Source organism: Neovison vison, chromosome 6 (genome assembly GCF_020171115.1).
Source record: "Neovison vison isolate M4711 chromosome 6, ASM_NN_V1, whole genome shotgun sequence".
Taxonomy (NCBI): Eukaryota; Metazoa; Chordata; class Mammalia; order Carnivora; family Mustelidae; genus Neogale; species Neogale vison.
The window spans coordinates 138,017,770-138,032,333 of record NC_058096.1 but is presented as its reverse complement, the minus strand read 5'-3'; the positions used below and the strand labels follow the sequence as shown (position 1 = coordinate 138,032,333).

Here is a 14,564-nt window from a genome sequence, read left to right as displayed (position 1 = left end):
GTCAATTATTCTACGACAATGGAGGCAAGAACATACAATGGGGAAAAGACCGTCTCTTCACAACAAATGGTGCTGGGAAAACTGGAGTACTTTCTTACATTATACACAAAAATAAACTGAAAATGGATTAAGGACCTAACTGTGAGACTTTAAAACCATAAGATTCTTAAAAGAAAACTTGGTAATTTCTGTGACAGCAGGTGTAGAAACTTTTTTTTTTTCCAAAGATATGTCTCCTCAGGAAGGGGAAACAAAGGAAAAATAAATTACTGGGACTACATCAAAATAAAAAGCTTTCACCAAAATAGAAAGGCAGTCTACTGAAAGAAGATATTTGCAAATGATATAGTCAATAAGGGGTTAATATCTAAAATACATAAAGAACTTATGTAACTCAATGCCCAAGAAACCCAAATCTAACTAAAAATGGGCAGAGGACCTAAAAACACATTTTTTCAAAGAACACATACAGATGGCTAACAGACCCATGAAAAGATGATCAACATCACTAACCATCAGGGAAATGCAAATCAAAACCACAGTGAGATATTGGCATACTTCTACCAGAATGACTAGAATCAAAAGACAAGAGATAACAAATGTTGATGGGGATGTGAAGGAAAAGGAATCCTTGTGCACTGTTTGTGGGAATGCAAACTGGAGCAGCCACCATGGAACACAGTATAGAGATTCCTCAAAAAATTAAAAATAGAATTACCATATGACCTCATAATTTCACAACTGGATATTTACCCAAAGAAAATGAAAACACTAATTCAGAAAGATAATGCATCTTTGTTTATTGCAGCATTATTTACTACAGCCAAGATATGAAAGCAACCCAAGCATCCACTGATGGATGAATGGATAAAAATGATGCCACACACTCACAGAAATATTACTCAGCCATAAAAAGGAATGAGATCTTTCCATCTGCAACAACATGGGTGGACTTCAGAGGGTATAATGATAAATGAAATAAGTCAGAGAAAGATAAATACCATCTGATTTTGTTAATATGTGGAATTTGAGAAACAAAACAAAGGAGCAACAAAAAAGACAAAAAAGACTTAAATAGAGAAAACAAAATGGTGGCTGTCAGAGGGGAGGTGGGTGAAGAGAGAGATGAAATCTAAAAAAAGTATTTTTTATGTTATGGATTACATTAAGATTTTCTTTGTGACCTTTTATATGGTCAGTTTAAAGGAACATTTTAAAATTGAAGAAAAAAGGTACATTTTCTGTTATCTAAGTGTAAAGTTGGGTATATATCTATAACATCTTATCTGTTGTTTATGTCATTTAGTATTTTATATTCTCACTTATTTTTGTTCTCTTGACAGTCTTGGGTTGAGAGTGGTGTGATAAAGTCTGTTGCTTCTTGCATCTTCTATAGTTTCCACTTTATAAAAGTGGTCACTGTACTATTTAAGGCCTAGCATTCATTACTGTATTCATTACTGGTGGATGTTTGTTTTGAATGGTGGGCTTTAGCATTGAAAAGTGTTCCTTGTCTTAATTACTTCTTTTTGGCTTCAGTTCTGCCTTGTGTGTGAGGAAGAGTCATTATGTAACTCTTTGTGTATTAGGAACACAAACACAGTTCGTGCTCTCTTTTCTTGTTTATCTCTCTCTCTCTCTCTCTTATCACTTTTTATCACTTCTAACATATATATACAGTGCAATTTACTTTTTAGAGTACAGTTCTGTGAGGATTAACACATGCATAGACCCACAAGAAAGGCACATAACAGTAGCGACATCCCAAAGAATAATATTGTGCTGCTCCCTTTGTAGGCAGACCACCTCCCTCCCACCCCATTCCCTGGCAATTTCTGATGCCTTATCTGCCCCAAAGTTTTACCTTTTCTAAAATGTTACCTAAATGAAACTATTTGTATGTAATCTTTGAGAGTTTTTTTTAACTTAATGTAGTTGAGATTCATCCATGTTGTTGTGAGTATCAATAGTTCATTTCCTTTTATTGCCAAGTCCTGTTCCATTACGTAGATATGCCACAGTTTATATACCCATGTACCCATTCAAGGACACAAGGGTTGTTTCCATTTTCTGACTTTTACGAAAAATGTTGCTGTCAACTTTTCTGTGTAGGTTTTTCTGTGGACATATATTTTTATTTCACTAAATACAAGTTGCAGTGGCTGCATCTAATATATGGTAGGTGTATGTTTAATAACTCTTTTTTTATGAAACTGCCAAGCTATTTTCTAGAGTAATGAGGCCATTTTGCAGTTCTACCAGCAATATTCATAGAATTCTAGTTGTTCCATATACTAGTCACTTTTCAGTTGGCCATTCCAATAATTGCATAGTGTCTTATTATGATCTCAGTTTATGTTGTTTTAATGGTGGTGATATTGGGCATCCTCTTATGTTTATGTGAATATTTGCCTATGTTCTTTGGTGAAATGTCTGTTTAAATATTTTGCTCATTAAAAATGTTTTTTCTTAATACTGAGTTTTGAGAGTTCTTTGTATATTTTGGAAACAAATATTTTATGCTACGATCTGGCTTGTCTTGTCTTATTTGTCTTCCACAGAGGATAATTTTAAAATTCGTGAGGTTCAGTTCATCAGTTATTTCTTTTATGAATTGTGCTTTTGGTGTTCTATCTAAAAACTTTCTGACCTAAGGTCATGAAGATTTTCTGTTCTGTTTTCTTGTAAGGACTTTATAGTTTTACATTTTTTATTCAGTTATATGATTCATTTTGTATTATTGCAATTTTTGCAATAATTGGTACAGAGTATGGAATGAAATATATCTTTTTGTTTTGTTTTGTTTTGCATGTGGATATCTATAATAAGCGCTACTTATTGAAAAGACTGTCCTTTATCCTAAGTTCCCCTTGCAACTTTGTCTTAAACTAATTGACTCCATTTCTGAACTCTGTTTCCTTGGCCTTTGTATCTGTCATTTTATCAATACCACATTGGGGTTTTTCTTGTGTCTTAAAATAATTGAGTGGTTTTGGGTGTGTGTTTGTATGTGTGGCTGGTGTTGGTAGTGTGGAAAACATATTTGTAACTGTAGTCCTTGGGCCCAGGGTTTAAATTAGAACTGAAATTTACTGTAGAGAATGCACTTTCTACTGTCTACATGCTGGAAAGGTGGAAACATATATTACTCAAAGATTTTTAGTGTTGATTCATTTTTTGACCCTAGGAGATGAATTAGCTTGATTATTTCATTCAGGACCTAGGTCAGACTCATGCATAGGTATAGATACATAAGTATATCTCCATCCTTAAATAAAAGCATATGCCTGTCTATGTAAATTCTTCCTGCTTGGCAACATATCATCACCCAGTGTAAAAGGACCATGGCATGGCCAAAATATTGAACTGCTTCCATTTGCCTTGGACATAACAGTGTCACTGTTCAGTGTTTGCTTCTCTTCAGGACTGCTGGGAACTTGCCCTCGTGCTCTGTGTAGCCATCTTGCTAACAATAAAGTTCTATTTTCCTCCCTGCTTATATTCGTTAACTCTGTGTGCATATGTGTATGTGTCTGCATTTCCTTTTTCATATCAATAGACACCTGAAATGATGGACTATCTGTTAGAAGGGAAATAATGTTAATATTAGTGAGTACGCATTCCTCTCTATTGTATTACACCTTTAGTTACAGAATGTTATAGGAATATAGGTTTTTCTTTTGGGTATTTGTATATCTGTAGGACCTTAAATGTGTAGACTAGAGATACATTTTCTGTAGACGCAAGTTTGTGCAGATGTTCACATGTACATACAGTTGTGATTTCCAGTTTTTCTAGTTATTTATTGCCACACTTCTCTTGGGTGGTCGAGTGATTAAGAGGCAGGCTTTGTTGTCCCACTGGCCTTGATTTCAGTTCAACTTTTTGGATTGCTTAACTTTTCAAGATTCATTTTCCTCTTTAAAATAGGGATAACACCGAGATGACTGGGTGGCTCAGAAGGTTAAGAGTCTGCCTTCAGCTAAGGTCATCACCCTGTGGTCCTGGGATGGAGCCTGCAATGAGCCCCACATCAGACACCCTGCTCAGCAGGGAGTCTGCTTCTCTCTCTCCCTCTACCACTCCCGCTCCCCCACAATCATGAGTGCCCTATCTCTCAAATTGATGAATAAATTTTTCAAAAAAATAGGGATAATAGCTTTAACTTGTTATGTCTAGTTTTCAGGTTTGAACGAGGTACTGCATACTAAAATTTTACCTATTTATTTATTTATTAAAGATTTTATTTATTTATTTCACAGAGAGAAATCACAAGTAGGACAAGTAGGCAGAGAGACAGGCAGAGAAGAGGAAGGAAAGCAGGCCCCCCACCGAGCCGAGAGCCTGATGTGGGACTTAATCCCAGGACCCCAAGATCATGACCCGAGCCGAAGGCAGTAGCTTAGCCCACTGAGCCACCCAGGCGCCCCCATACTAAAATTTTAGTATAGAGTCCAGGACAAATTAAGAATGCAAAAATAGGGCACCTGGGTGGCTCAGTGGGTTAAGCCACTGCCTTCGGCTCAGGTCATGATCTTGGGGTCCTGGGATCGAGTCCCACGTCGGGCTCTCTGCTCGGCAGGGAGCCTGCTTCCTCCTCTCTCTCTCTCTGCCTGCCTCTATGCCTACTTGTGATCTCTCTCTGTCAAATAAATAAATAAAATCTTAAAAAAAATGCAAAAATAGTAGCTGATTTTTTTTTTTTTTGCTGTATGTTTAGTTATTGTATGCTACTGACCCTGATAGTTGACTGCTCTGTTCATTTTATGTTTTCTCAAAAAATGTTTTAATGTCTTCCACAGGATTTTGTCTCTACAATTATTCGTTTACTCGACAGCCCCTCAACTTCCATTAGGGCAAAAGCCTTCCTCGTTCTTTTATATATTTTGATTCATAACCGCGAGATGCTGCTGCTCGGCTGCCAAGCAAGGTATGATTTTCTCTGATAAGGTTTCATCAATAACATCAATATGGAACCCATTTTATTATAGTATTTCATGGCCTCTGTATACTTAATATTGAAATGTTTTCCCCCTAGACTTTTCCAAGGGTTTAATTTTTCACATACAGCCTCGGCTAAGAAATACAGATGACTGAGAGAAGACTTCTAGAGCTGAAGCAGGGTGGTGGGAAAGAGCCACAGTTCCTAGATGTGAGGACAGTTCATGGCAGGTGTTAAAGTTGGTTCTGGTTTGCATCTTTGGGAGGCATTTTTGACTGGTGGTTTGGTCATTCACCTTTGTAAGATTCTGGAATGAGCAGCTGGAAGCCCAGCGGAACAGTCTACTCAAGAGTAGAGGAAGAGGCAGAGCAGGGAGAAGTTTCTGGACTGGACCTGGGCTGGGCAGATCTCACTCTCCCTGGGTTCCACCCTCTTTCTCTGAAAGGAGAAGCTGTTCTGACACACCCCAGATTCCCTTTGTGTTGTGATGCTTCCTGATTAGCATCTAGACTGTCTGATGCATGTGAAATTACAACTCAGAGGAACCTTAAATATATGGTTGAATGTCTATTTCTTGATCTAGCTTGTTACTCATTGTAGAATACTGAGGAGACCCTAGAATTGCTAGACTGATCTAGATTAGAGGTTGGAAAGCTTTTTTCCTGTAAATAGAGAGTAAATATTTTAGGATTTATGGGTTAAGAGGCAAAATCGTGGCCATTTATATTTATGTAATGAGAAAAAACAAATTTCCACAAATTTTTTTATTGATGAATGTACTTCTATAACAAGACAGAAAACAAATATCTACAGATTTTTGAGTTGACATAGTAAAAATATACTAATAAATGAGTACTTTTTTTAATAATGCAGGTTTAGAAATGAGAAGAACAGAATTCTTTTTCTGAGGGAGAGAGAACATTTTGCGTAATTAGGGATCAAAATTAGTGTCTTCCTCATCAAATCAGTTGTGAATGTCTGTAAGTGCTGATTGCTAGCTTAATTTTGTGCATCTTGTCTTTGAAAATGTCTTTTCTTACAGATAAGTAGTGTCACATACCAATATTAGTTCATGAGTATGTGATTTTAATTGAACATATTCATTGGTTGGAAGGCATGTATAGGATTCTGTTAGATTCTTCCTTGATATTTGCCTTTTAGCATGCCCTTATGTTGCAGGTTAATCAGAACTAAGTGCAGGGTATATTGAAGCTCCTACAGAGCCTCCTTTCTTTCTATGTCTCAGAGATCATCATCCAGCTTTGTTTTACAACCCGTGTCTTAAAAACTGATGTTTCACATATTTTGTCTAACTTGTACTTGTGTTTTTAAAAACTTCTCATTTAAATTCAATTTAGTGAATATAGACTTTATTATTACTTTCAGGGGTAGAATTCAGTGATTCATTAGTTGCATGTAACACCCAGTGTTCATTCCATCACATGCTCTCCTTAATGCCCATCACCCAGTTACCCCATCCCCTCACCCGCCTCCCCTATAGCAACCCTCAGTTTATTTCCTAGTTAAGAGTCTCATGTTTTGCCTCCCTGTCTGTTTTAATCTTATTTTTCCCTTCCCTTTCCCTATGTTCATCTGTTTTGTTTCTTAAATTCCATGTATGAGTGAGATCATATGGTATTTGTCTTTCTCTGATTTCTCTTAGCATAATACCCTCTGGCTCCATCCATGTTGTTGCAAATGGCAAGATTTCATTCTTTTTTGATGACTGAGTAATATTCCATTCTATATATTTACCACATCTTCTTTGTCCATTCATGTGTCAGTGGATCTCTGGGTTCTTTCCATATTTTGGCTATTGTGGACATTGCTGCTATAAACATTGGGGTGCAGGTGCCCCTTCAAATCACTATGTTTTTATTCTTTGGATAAATATCTATTAGTACAGTTTCTGGGTCATAGGCTAGCTCTACTTTTAACTTTGTGAGGAACCTCCATACTCTTTTCCAGAGTGGCTGCACCAGCTTGCATTCCCACCAACAGTGTAGGAGAGTTCCCCTCTCTCTGCATCCTTGTCTACATCTGTCGTTTTCTGGTTTGTTAATTTTAGTCATTCTGACTGGTGCGAGGTGGTATCTCAATGTGGTTTTATTTGTATTTCCCCGATGCTGACTGATATGGAATATTTTTTCATGTGTCTATTAGACATTTGTATGTTTTCTTTGGAGAAATGTTCATGTCTTCTGCCCATTTCTTGATTGGATTATTTGTTCTTTGGGTGTTGAGTTTGGTCAGTTCTTTATAGATTCTGGATACTAGCCCTTTATCTGATATGTCATTTACAAATAATCTTCTCCCATTCTGTCGTTGTCTTTTGGTTTTGTTGACTGTTTCCTTTGCTGTGCAAAAGCTTTTTATCCTTATTAAGTTCCAATAGTTCATTTTTACTTTTGTTTCCCTTGCCTTTCGAGACACATCTAGCAAGAAGTTGCTGTGGGCGAGGTCAGAGCGGTTACTGCTTGTGTTCTCTAGGATTTTGATGGATATCTGTGTCATATTTAGGTCGTTACTCCATTCTGAATTTATTTTTGTGTGTTGTGTAAGGAAATGGTCCAGTTTCATTCTTCTGCATGTGGTTGTCCAATTTTCCCAACTCCATTTATTGAAGACACTGTCTTTTTTCCATTGGATATTCTTTCCTGCTTTGTCGAAGATTAGTTGACCATAGAGTTGAGGGTCTATTTCTGGGCTCTCTATTCTATTCCATGGATCTATGTGTGTTTTTATTCCAGTACCATACTGTCCTGGAGACTGCATGTTTTATAATTGTTTCAAATGGAAGCATGCATCCCGTCCTTTGTCCATTAGAGCCAGAAGCAGAAGTTGTTATCTATTTGTAAAAGCCCCTCACCACTCTACTCTGTGTCTACCATAATTTTCACCAGGAAAAATAGTATAGTTTCTTAACAGATGTTCTTACATCATTTCTTAGACTCATAGTCTGGTCTCCATGTAGCAAATAGAGAATCTCTTACACAGTGTGAATTGGCTTTTGTTTCTTCCCTGCTCATACTCTTCTAACAACATCCTATCATGCTGAAATGATAGCCTTGGTCTCTTCTTCCCTGCTTCACCTAGTCCCTGCCCACCTCTCAGCCTGTGTCTCCTATGACTCTTCTTGGCTTTTGCTCCATTCCAGCCATATAGTTTTTCTTACTGCTTTTCAAACATAGTAAGCCTACCAGACTCACCTCAGGACCTTACCCAGGTTCTGTTCCTTATGCCCATAATGCTCTTCCCCCAGATGTCTTCATGGCTGGATTCCTCAGGTCATTAAGGTTTCTGGTCAGTGTAGGGGTCTCTTCTTCTGAGAGCCACTCTGAATCCTGTCTCAGACCCCCCTCCCAACCCCAACCACAAAAACCCTTTAACTGGAAAGACCTAAAGCATTCAGACCATCAGAGCCTGGGCATGATATCTTTGGTATCCTCAGGAAATTGCTATGATTTCTGTGTGTCTGAATGAATATTAGAGACTTTAGCAGTGGTGGGAAGATGGTGGTCTGTGCATACCCTGGCCCCGACTTCCACCCTGCCGATTCTCTGGAGCACCACCGTGAGCCAGGTGTGTGTAGAGGAGCTTGGAAAGTGAGGCTTAGCCTTGCTGGAGAGGTGAGGACAGGTTCCGTTCTTCCTGTGCTGGTGGCAGAGTTGACTCACTATCCTCTACACCTTGGCGAATAGCAATTCTTGGGCTTTGGGAGGGTCCAAACTGCAGATGCTTTCTATGTGTGGTTGTTGGGACTAGTATGCCTATGCCCAGGAGATCAGGAGCAAGACTCAGTGGAGGCCAATCTGCCCCAGTTGGTGAGGCTGCAGGCAGACAACCTCATTTCCTTATACTTGAAGAAATCAGCTCTGTCTCATCACCTGCTGCTTTGCCACAATCTGTCCTGGTCAGGTGCTGAGTAGATGAAGTCGTGAGTAAGCACATTTGTTAATGTGTCATAGTCCATTGACAGAGACATGGTACTTGAAGGAGGAGGAAAATGAAGAACAGGCAGCTCTCACCAGGGCAGAACGAATGGACTCGACAGAATTTTAACAAACAAGTAATGAAAACTCTGTGGACTGGCTGTTTTTTGAAATCCAGCAGAGGAACTAAAAGAGCATGGCCTCTGCTGGGGATGGTGTTAGGGCTTTGAAAGGCTCCATGATAGAACACACTGAACCACACCAAGTGGATGATAGAGACCTGGGCATTTCATGTGAAAACAATAGGAAAGATGGAGTGAAGTTCTAGGAGACCTCACACGCCCTGAATGCCAGTGGGAAGAAAGGAACCGATGGAGGATTTCTTTTGGTTTTTTTTTACTTCATAGGACAACTTTTATTTTTAATTCGTTTCCACTATTCTGGCTCATTTTTTTTAATATAGTTAATTTTTTAACCTATTTACCATCACAGTGAGATGTCCAGTACATCAAATTCCATAATAGCCTTCTAACCTGAACTTTTTGATACATACACCTGTGTTTTCCTTTTGCATTTCTATTTTTTAAATTTCTTTTTTCTTTAATTTTAGTTTAGTTTAATCTAGTTTATTCCTTTTTTAATTTTTATTTTCTAATATTCATATAGAGTTAAACTTTAAGGTAATCCCCTTTCCCCAATCAATGCTACCCCTATAGGTAAACCAATTTTTTTTTCTAGGTGTTTATTTTTATTTTATTTAAATAAATTTTTAAATTTTCTATAAACATATATTTTTATCCCCAGGGGTACAGGTCTGTGAATAGCCAGGTTTACACACTTCACAGCACTCACCAAAGCACATACCCTCCCCAATGTCCATAACCGCATCCCCCTTCTCCCAACCCCCCTCCCCCCAGCAACCCTCAGTTTGTTTTGTGAGCTTAAGAGTCACTTATGGTTTATCTCCCTCCCAATCCCATCTTGTTTCATTTATTCTTCTCCTACCCACTTAAGCCCCCATGTTGCATCACCACTTCCTCATATCAGGGAGATCATATGATAGTTGTCTTTCTCCGCTTGACTTATTTCGCTGAGCATGATACGCTCTAGTTCCATCCATGTTGTCGCAAATGGCAAGATTTCATTTCTTTTGATGGCTGCATAGTATTCCATTGTGTATATACCACATCTTCTTGATCCATTCATCTGTGGATGGACATCTAGGTTCTTTCCATAGTTTAGCTATTGTGGACATTGCTGCTATAAACATTCGGGTGCACGTGCCCCTTTGGATCACTACGTTTGTATCTTTAGGGTAAATACCCAGTAGTGCAATTGCTGGGTCATAGGGCAGTTCTATTTTCAACATTTTGAGGAACCTCCATGCTGTTTTCCAGAGTGGTTGCACCAGCTTGCATTCCCACCAACAGTGTAGGAGGGTTCCCCTTTCTCCGCATCCTCGCCAGCATCTGTCATTTCCTGACTTGTTGATTTTAGCCATTCTGACTGGTGTGAGGTGATATCTCATTGTGGTTTTGATTTGTATTTCCCTGATGCCGAGTGATATGGAGCACTTTTTCATGTGTCTGTTGGCCATCTGGATGTCTTCTTTGCAGAAATGTCTGTTCATGTCCTCTGCCCATTTCTTGATTGAATTATTTGTTCTTTGGGTGTTGAGTTTGCTAAGTTCTTTATAGATTTTGGACACTAGTCCTTTATCTGATATGTCGTTTGCAAATATCTTCTCTGATTCTGTCAGTTGTCTTTTGATTTTGTTAACTATTTCCTTTGCTGTGCAAAAGCTTTTGATCTTGATGAAATCCCAGTAGTTCATTTTTGCCCTTGCTTCCCTTGCCTTTGGCGATGTTCCTAGGAAGATGTTGCTGCGGCTGAGGTCGAAGAGGTTGCTGCCTGTGTTCTCCTCAAGGATTTTGATGGATTCCTTTCTCACATTGGGGTCCTTCATCCATTTTGAGTCTATTTTTGTGTGTGGTGTAAGGAAATGGTCCAATTTCATTTTTCTGCATGTGGCTGTCCAATTTTCCCAACATCATTTATTGAAGAGGCTGTCTTTTTTCCATTGGACATTCTTTCCTGCTTTGTCAAAGATTAGTTGACCATAGAGTTGAGGGTCTATTTCTGGGCTCTCTATTCTGTTCCATTGATCTATGTGTCTGTTTTTGTGCCAGTACCATGCTGTCTTGATGATGACAGCTTTGTAATAAAGCTTGAAGTCCGGAATTGTGATGCCACCAACTTTGGCTTTCTTTTTCAATATTCCTTTGGCTACTCGAGGTCTTTTCTGGTTCCATATAAATTTTAGAATTATTTGTTCCATTTCTTTGAAAAAGATGGATGGTACTTTGATAGGAATTGCATTAAATGTGTAGATTGCTTTAGGTAGCATAGACATTTTCACAATATTTATTCTTCCAATCCAGGAGCATGGAACATTTTCCCATTTCTTTGTGTCTTCCTCAATTTCTTTCATGAGTACTTTATAGTTTTCTGAGTATAGATTCTGTGCCTCTTTGGTTAGGTTTATTCCTAGGTATCTTATGGTTTGGGGTGCAGTTGTAAATGGGATGGACTCCTTAATTTCTCTTTCTTCTGTCTTGTTGTTGGTGTAGAGAAATGCAACTGATTTCTGTGCATTGATTTTATATCCTGACACTGTAGTGAATTCCTGTACAAGTTCTAGCAGTTTTGGAGTGGAGTCTTTTGGGTTTTCCACATATAGTATCATATCATCTGCGAAGAGTGATAGTTTGACTTCTTCTTTGCCGATTTGGATGCCTTTAATTTCCTTTTGTTGTCTGATTGCTGAGGCTAGGACTTCTAGTACTATGTTGAATAGCGGTGGTGATAATGGACATCCCTGCTGTGTTCCTGACCTCAGCAGAAAAGCTTTCAGTTTTTCTCCATTGAGAATGGTATTTGCGGTGGGTTTTTCATAGATGGCTTTGATGATATTGAGGTATGTGCCCTCTATCCCTACACTTTGAAGAGTTTTGATCAGGAAGGGATGCTGTACTTTGTCAAATGCTTTTTCAGCATCTATTGAGAGTATCATATGGTTCTTGTTCTTTCTTTTATTGATGTGTTGTATCACATTGACTGATTTGCGGATGTTGAATCAACCTTGCAGCCCTGGAATAAATCCCACTTGGTCTTGGTGAATAATCCTTTTAATGTACTGTTGAATCCTATTGGCTAGTATTTTGGTGAGAATTTTCACATCTGTGTTCATCAAGGATATTGGTCTATAGCTCTCTTTTTTGATGGGATCCTTGTCTGGTTTGGGGATCAAGGTGATGTTGGCCTCATAAAATGAGTTTGGAAGTTTTCCTTCCATTTCTTTTTTTTTTTTCCAGTTTATTTATTCAGGAGAATAGGAATTAGTTCTTCTTTAAATGTTTGGTAGAATTCCCCCGGGAAGCCGTCTGGCCCTGGGCTTTTGTTTGTTTGGAGATTTTTTTTTTTTTTAAAGATTTTATTTATTTATTTGTCAGAGAGAGAGGGAGACAGAGCGAGCACAGGCAGACAGAGAGGCAGGCAGAGGCAGAGGGAGAAGCAGGCTCCCCGCAGAGCAAGGAGCCCGATGTGGGACTCGATCCCAGGACGCCGAGATCATGACCTGAGCCGAAGGCAGCTGCTTAACCAACTGAGCCACCCAGGCGTCCCTGTTTGGAGATTTTTAATGACTATTCAATCTCCTTACGGGTTATGGGTCTGTTCAGGCTTTCTATTTTTTCCTGGTTCACTTGTGCTAGTTTATATGTTTCTAGGAATGCATTCATTTCTTCCAGATTGTCAAATTTGTTGGCGTAGAGTTGCTCATAGTATGTTCTTATAATAATTTGTATTTCTTTGGTGTTAGTTGTGATCTCTCCTCTTTCATTTATGATTTTATTTATTTGGGTCCTTTCTCTTTTCTTTTTGATAAGTCTGGCCAGGGGTTTATCAATTTTATTAATTCTTTCAAAGAACCAGCTCCTAGTTTCGTTGATTTGTTCTATTGTTTTTTTTGGTTTCTATTTCATTGATTTCTGCTCTGATCTTTATGATTTCTCTTCTCCTGCTGGGCTTAGGGTTTCTTTCTTGTTCTTTCTCCAGCTCCTTTAGGTGTAGGGTTAGGTTGTGTACCTGAGACCTTTCTTGTTTCTTGAGAAAGGCTTGTACTGCTATATATTTTCCTCTCAGGACTGCCTTTGTTGTGTCCCACAGATTTTGAACCGTTGTGTTTTCATTATCATTTGTTTCCATGATTTTTTTCAATTCTTCTTTAATTTCCCGGTTGACTCATTCATTCTTTAGAAGGATGCTGTTTGGTCTCCATGTATTTGGGTTCTTTCCAAACTTTCTCTTGTGGTTGAGTTCTAGCTTCAGAGCATTGTGGTCTGAAAATATGCAGGGAATGATCCCAATCTTTTGATACCGGCTGAGTCCTGATTTAGGACCGAGGATGTGATCTATTCTGGAGAATGTTCCATGTGCACTAGAGAAGAATGTATATTCTGTTGCTTTGGGATGAAATGTTCTGAATATATCTGTGATGTCCATCTGGTCCAGTGTGTCGTTTAAGGCCTTTATTTCCCTGTTGATCTTTTGCTTGGATGATCTTTCCATTTCAGTGAGGGGAGTGTTAAAGTCCCCTACTATTATCGTATTATTGTTGATGTGTTTCTTTGATTTTGTTATTAATTGGTTTATATAGTTGGCTGCTCCCACGTTGGGGGCATAGATATTTAAAATTGTTAGATCTTCTTGTTGGACAGACCCTTTGAGTATGATATAGTGTCCTTCCTCATCTCTTATTATAGTCTTTGGCTTAAAATCTAATTGATCGGATATAAGGATTGCCACTCCTGCTTTCTTCTGATGTCTATTAGCATGGTAAATTCTTTTCCACCCCCTCACTTTAAATCTGGAGGTGTCTTCGGGCTTAAAATGAGTTTCTTGGAGGCAACATATAGATGGGTTTTGTTTTTTTATCCATGCTGGTACCCCGTGTCTTTTGATTGGGGCATTTAGCCCATTAACATTCAGGGTAACTATTGAGAGATATGAATTTAGTACCATTGTATTGCCTGTAAGGTGACTGTTACTGTATATTGTTTCTGTTCCTTTCTGATCTACCACTTGTAGACTCTCTCTTTGCTTAGAGGACCCCTTTCAATATTTCCTGTAGAGCTGGTTTGGTGTTTGCAAATTCTTTCAGTTTTTGTTTGTCCTGGAAGCTTTTAATCTCTCCTTCTATTTTCAATGATAGCCTAGCTGGATATAGTATTCTTGGCTACATGTTTTTCTCGTTTAGTGCTCTGAAAATATCATGCCAGCTCTTTCTGGCCTGCCAGGTCTCTGTGGATAAGTCCACTGCCAATCTAATATTTTTACCATTGTATATTACAGACTTCTTTTCCCGGGCTGCTTTCAGGATTTTCTCTTTGTCACTAAGACTTGTAAATTTTACTATTAGGTGACATGGTGTGGGCCTATTCTTATTGATTTTGAGGGGCGTTCTCTGAACCTCCTGAATTTTGATGCTCGTTCCCTTTGCCATATTGGGGAAATTCTCCCCAATAATTCTCTCCAGTATACCTTCTGCTCCCCTCTCTCTTTCTTCTTCTTCTGGAATCCCAATTATTCTAATGTTGTTTCGTCTTATGGTGTCACTTATCTCTCGAATT

General features: G+C 38.5%; 1 protein-coding gene across 3 annotated transcripts in view; it reads left to right on the top strand.

Annotated features, from left to right (window-relative positions):
* Positions 1-14,564, top strand: part of ULK4 (unc-51 like kinase 4) — a 672,337-nt gene that overhangs the window by 176,504 nt on the left and 481,269 nt on the right. For all 3 annotated transcript variants that reach the window (XM_044252436.1, XM_044252435.1, XM_044252437.1), the window contains exon 22: positions 4,803-4,930. In XM_044252436.1, the coding sequence (XP_044108371.1) occupies positions 4,803-4,930 (128 nt within the window). The remainder of the gene's footprint in view (positions 1-4,802; positions 4,931-14,564) is intronic.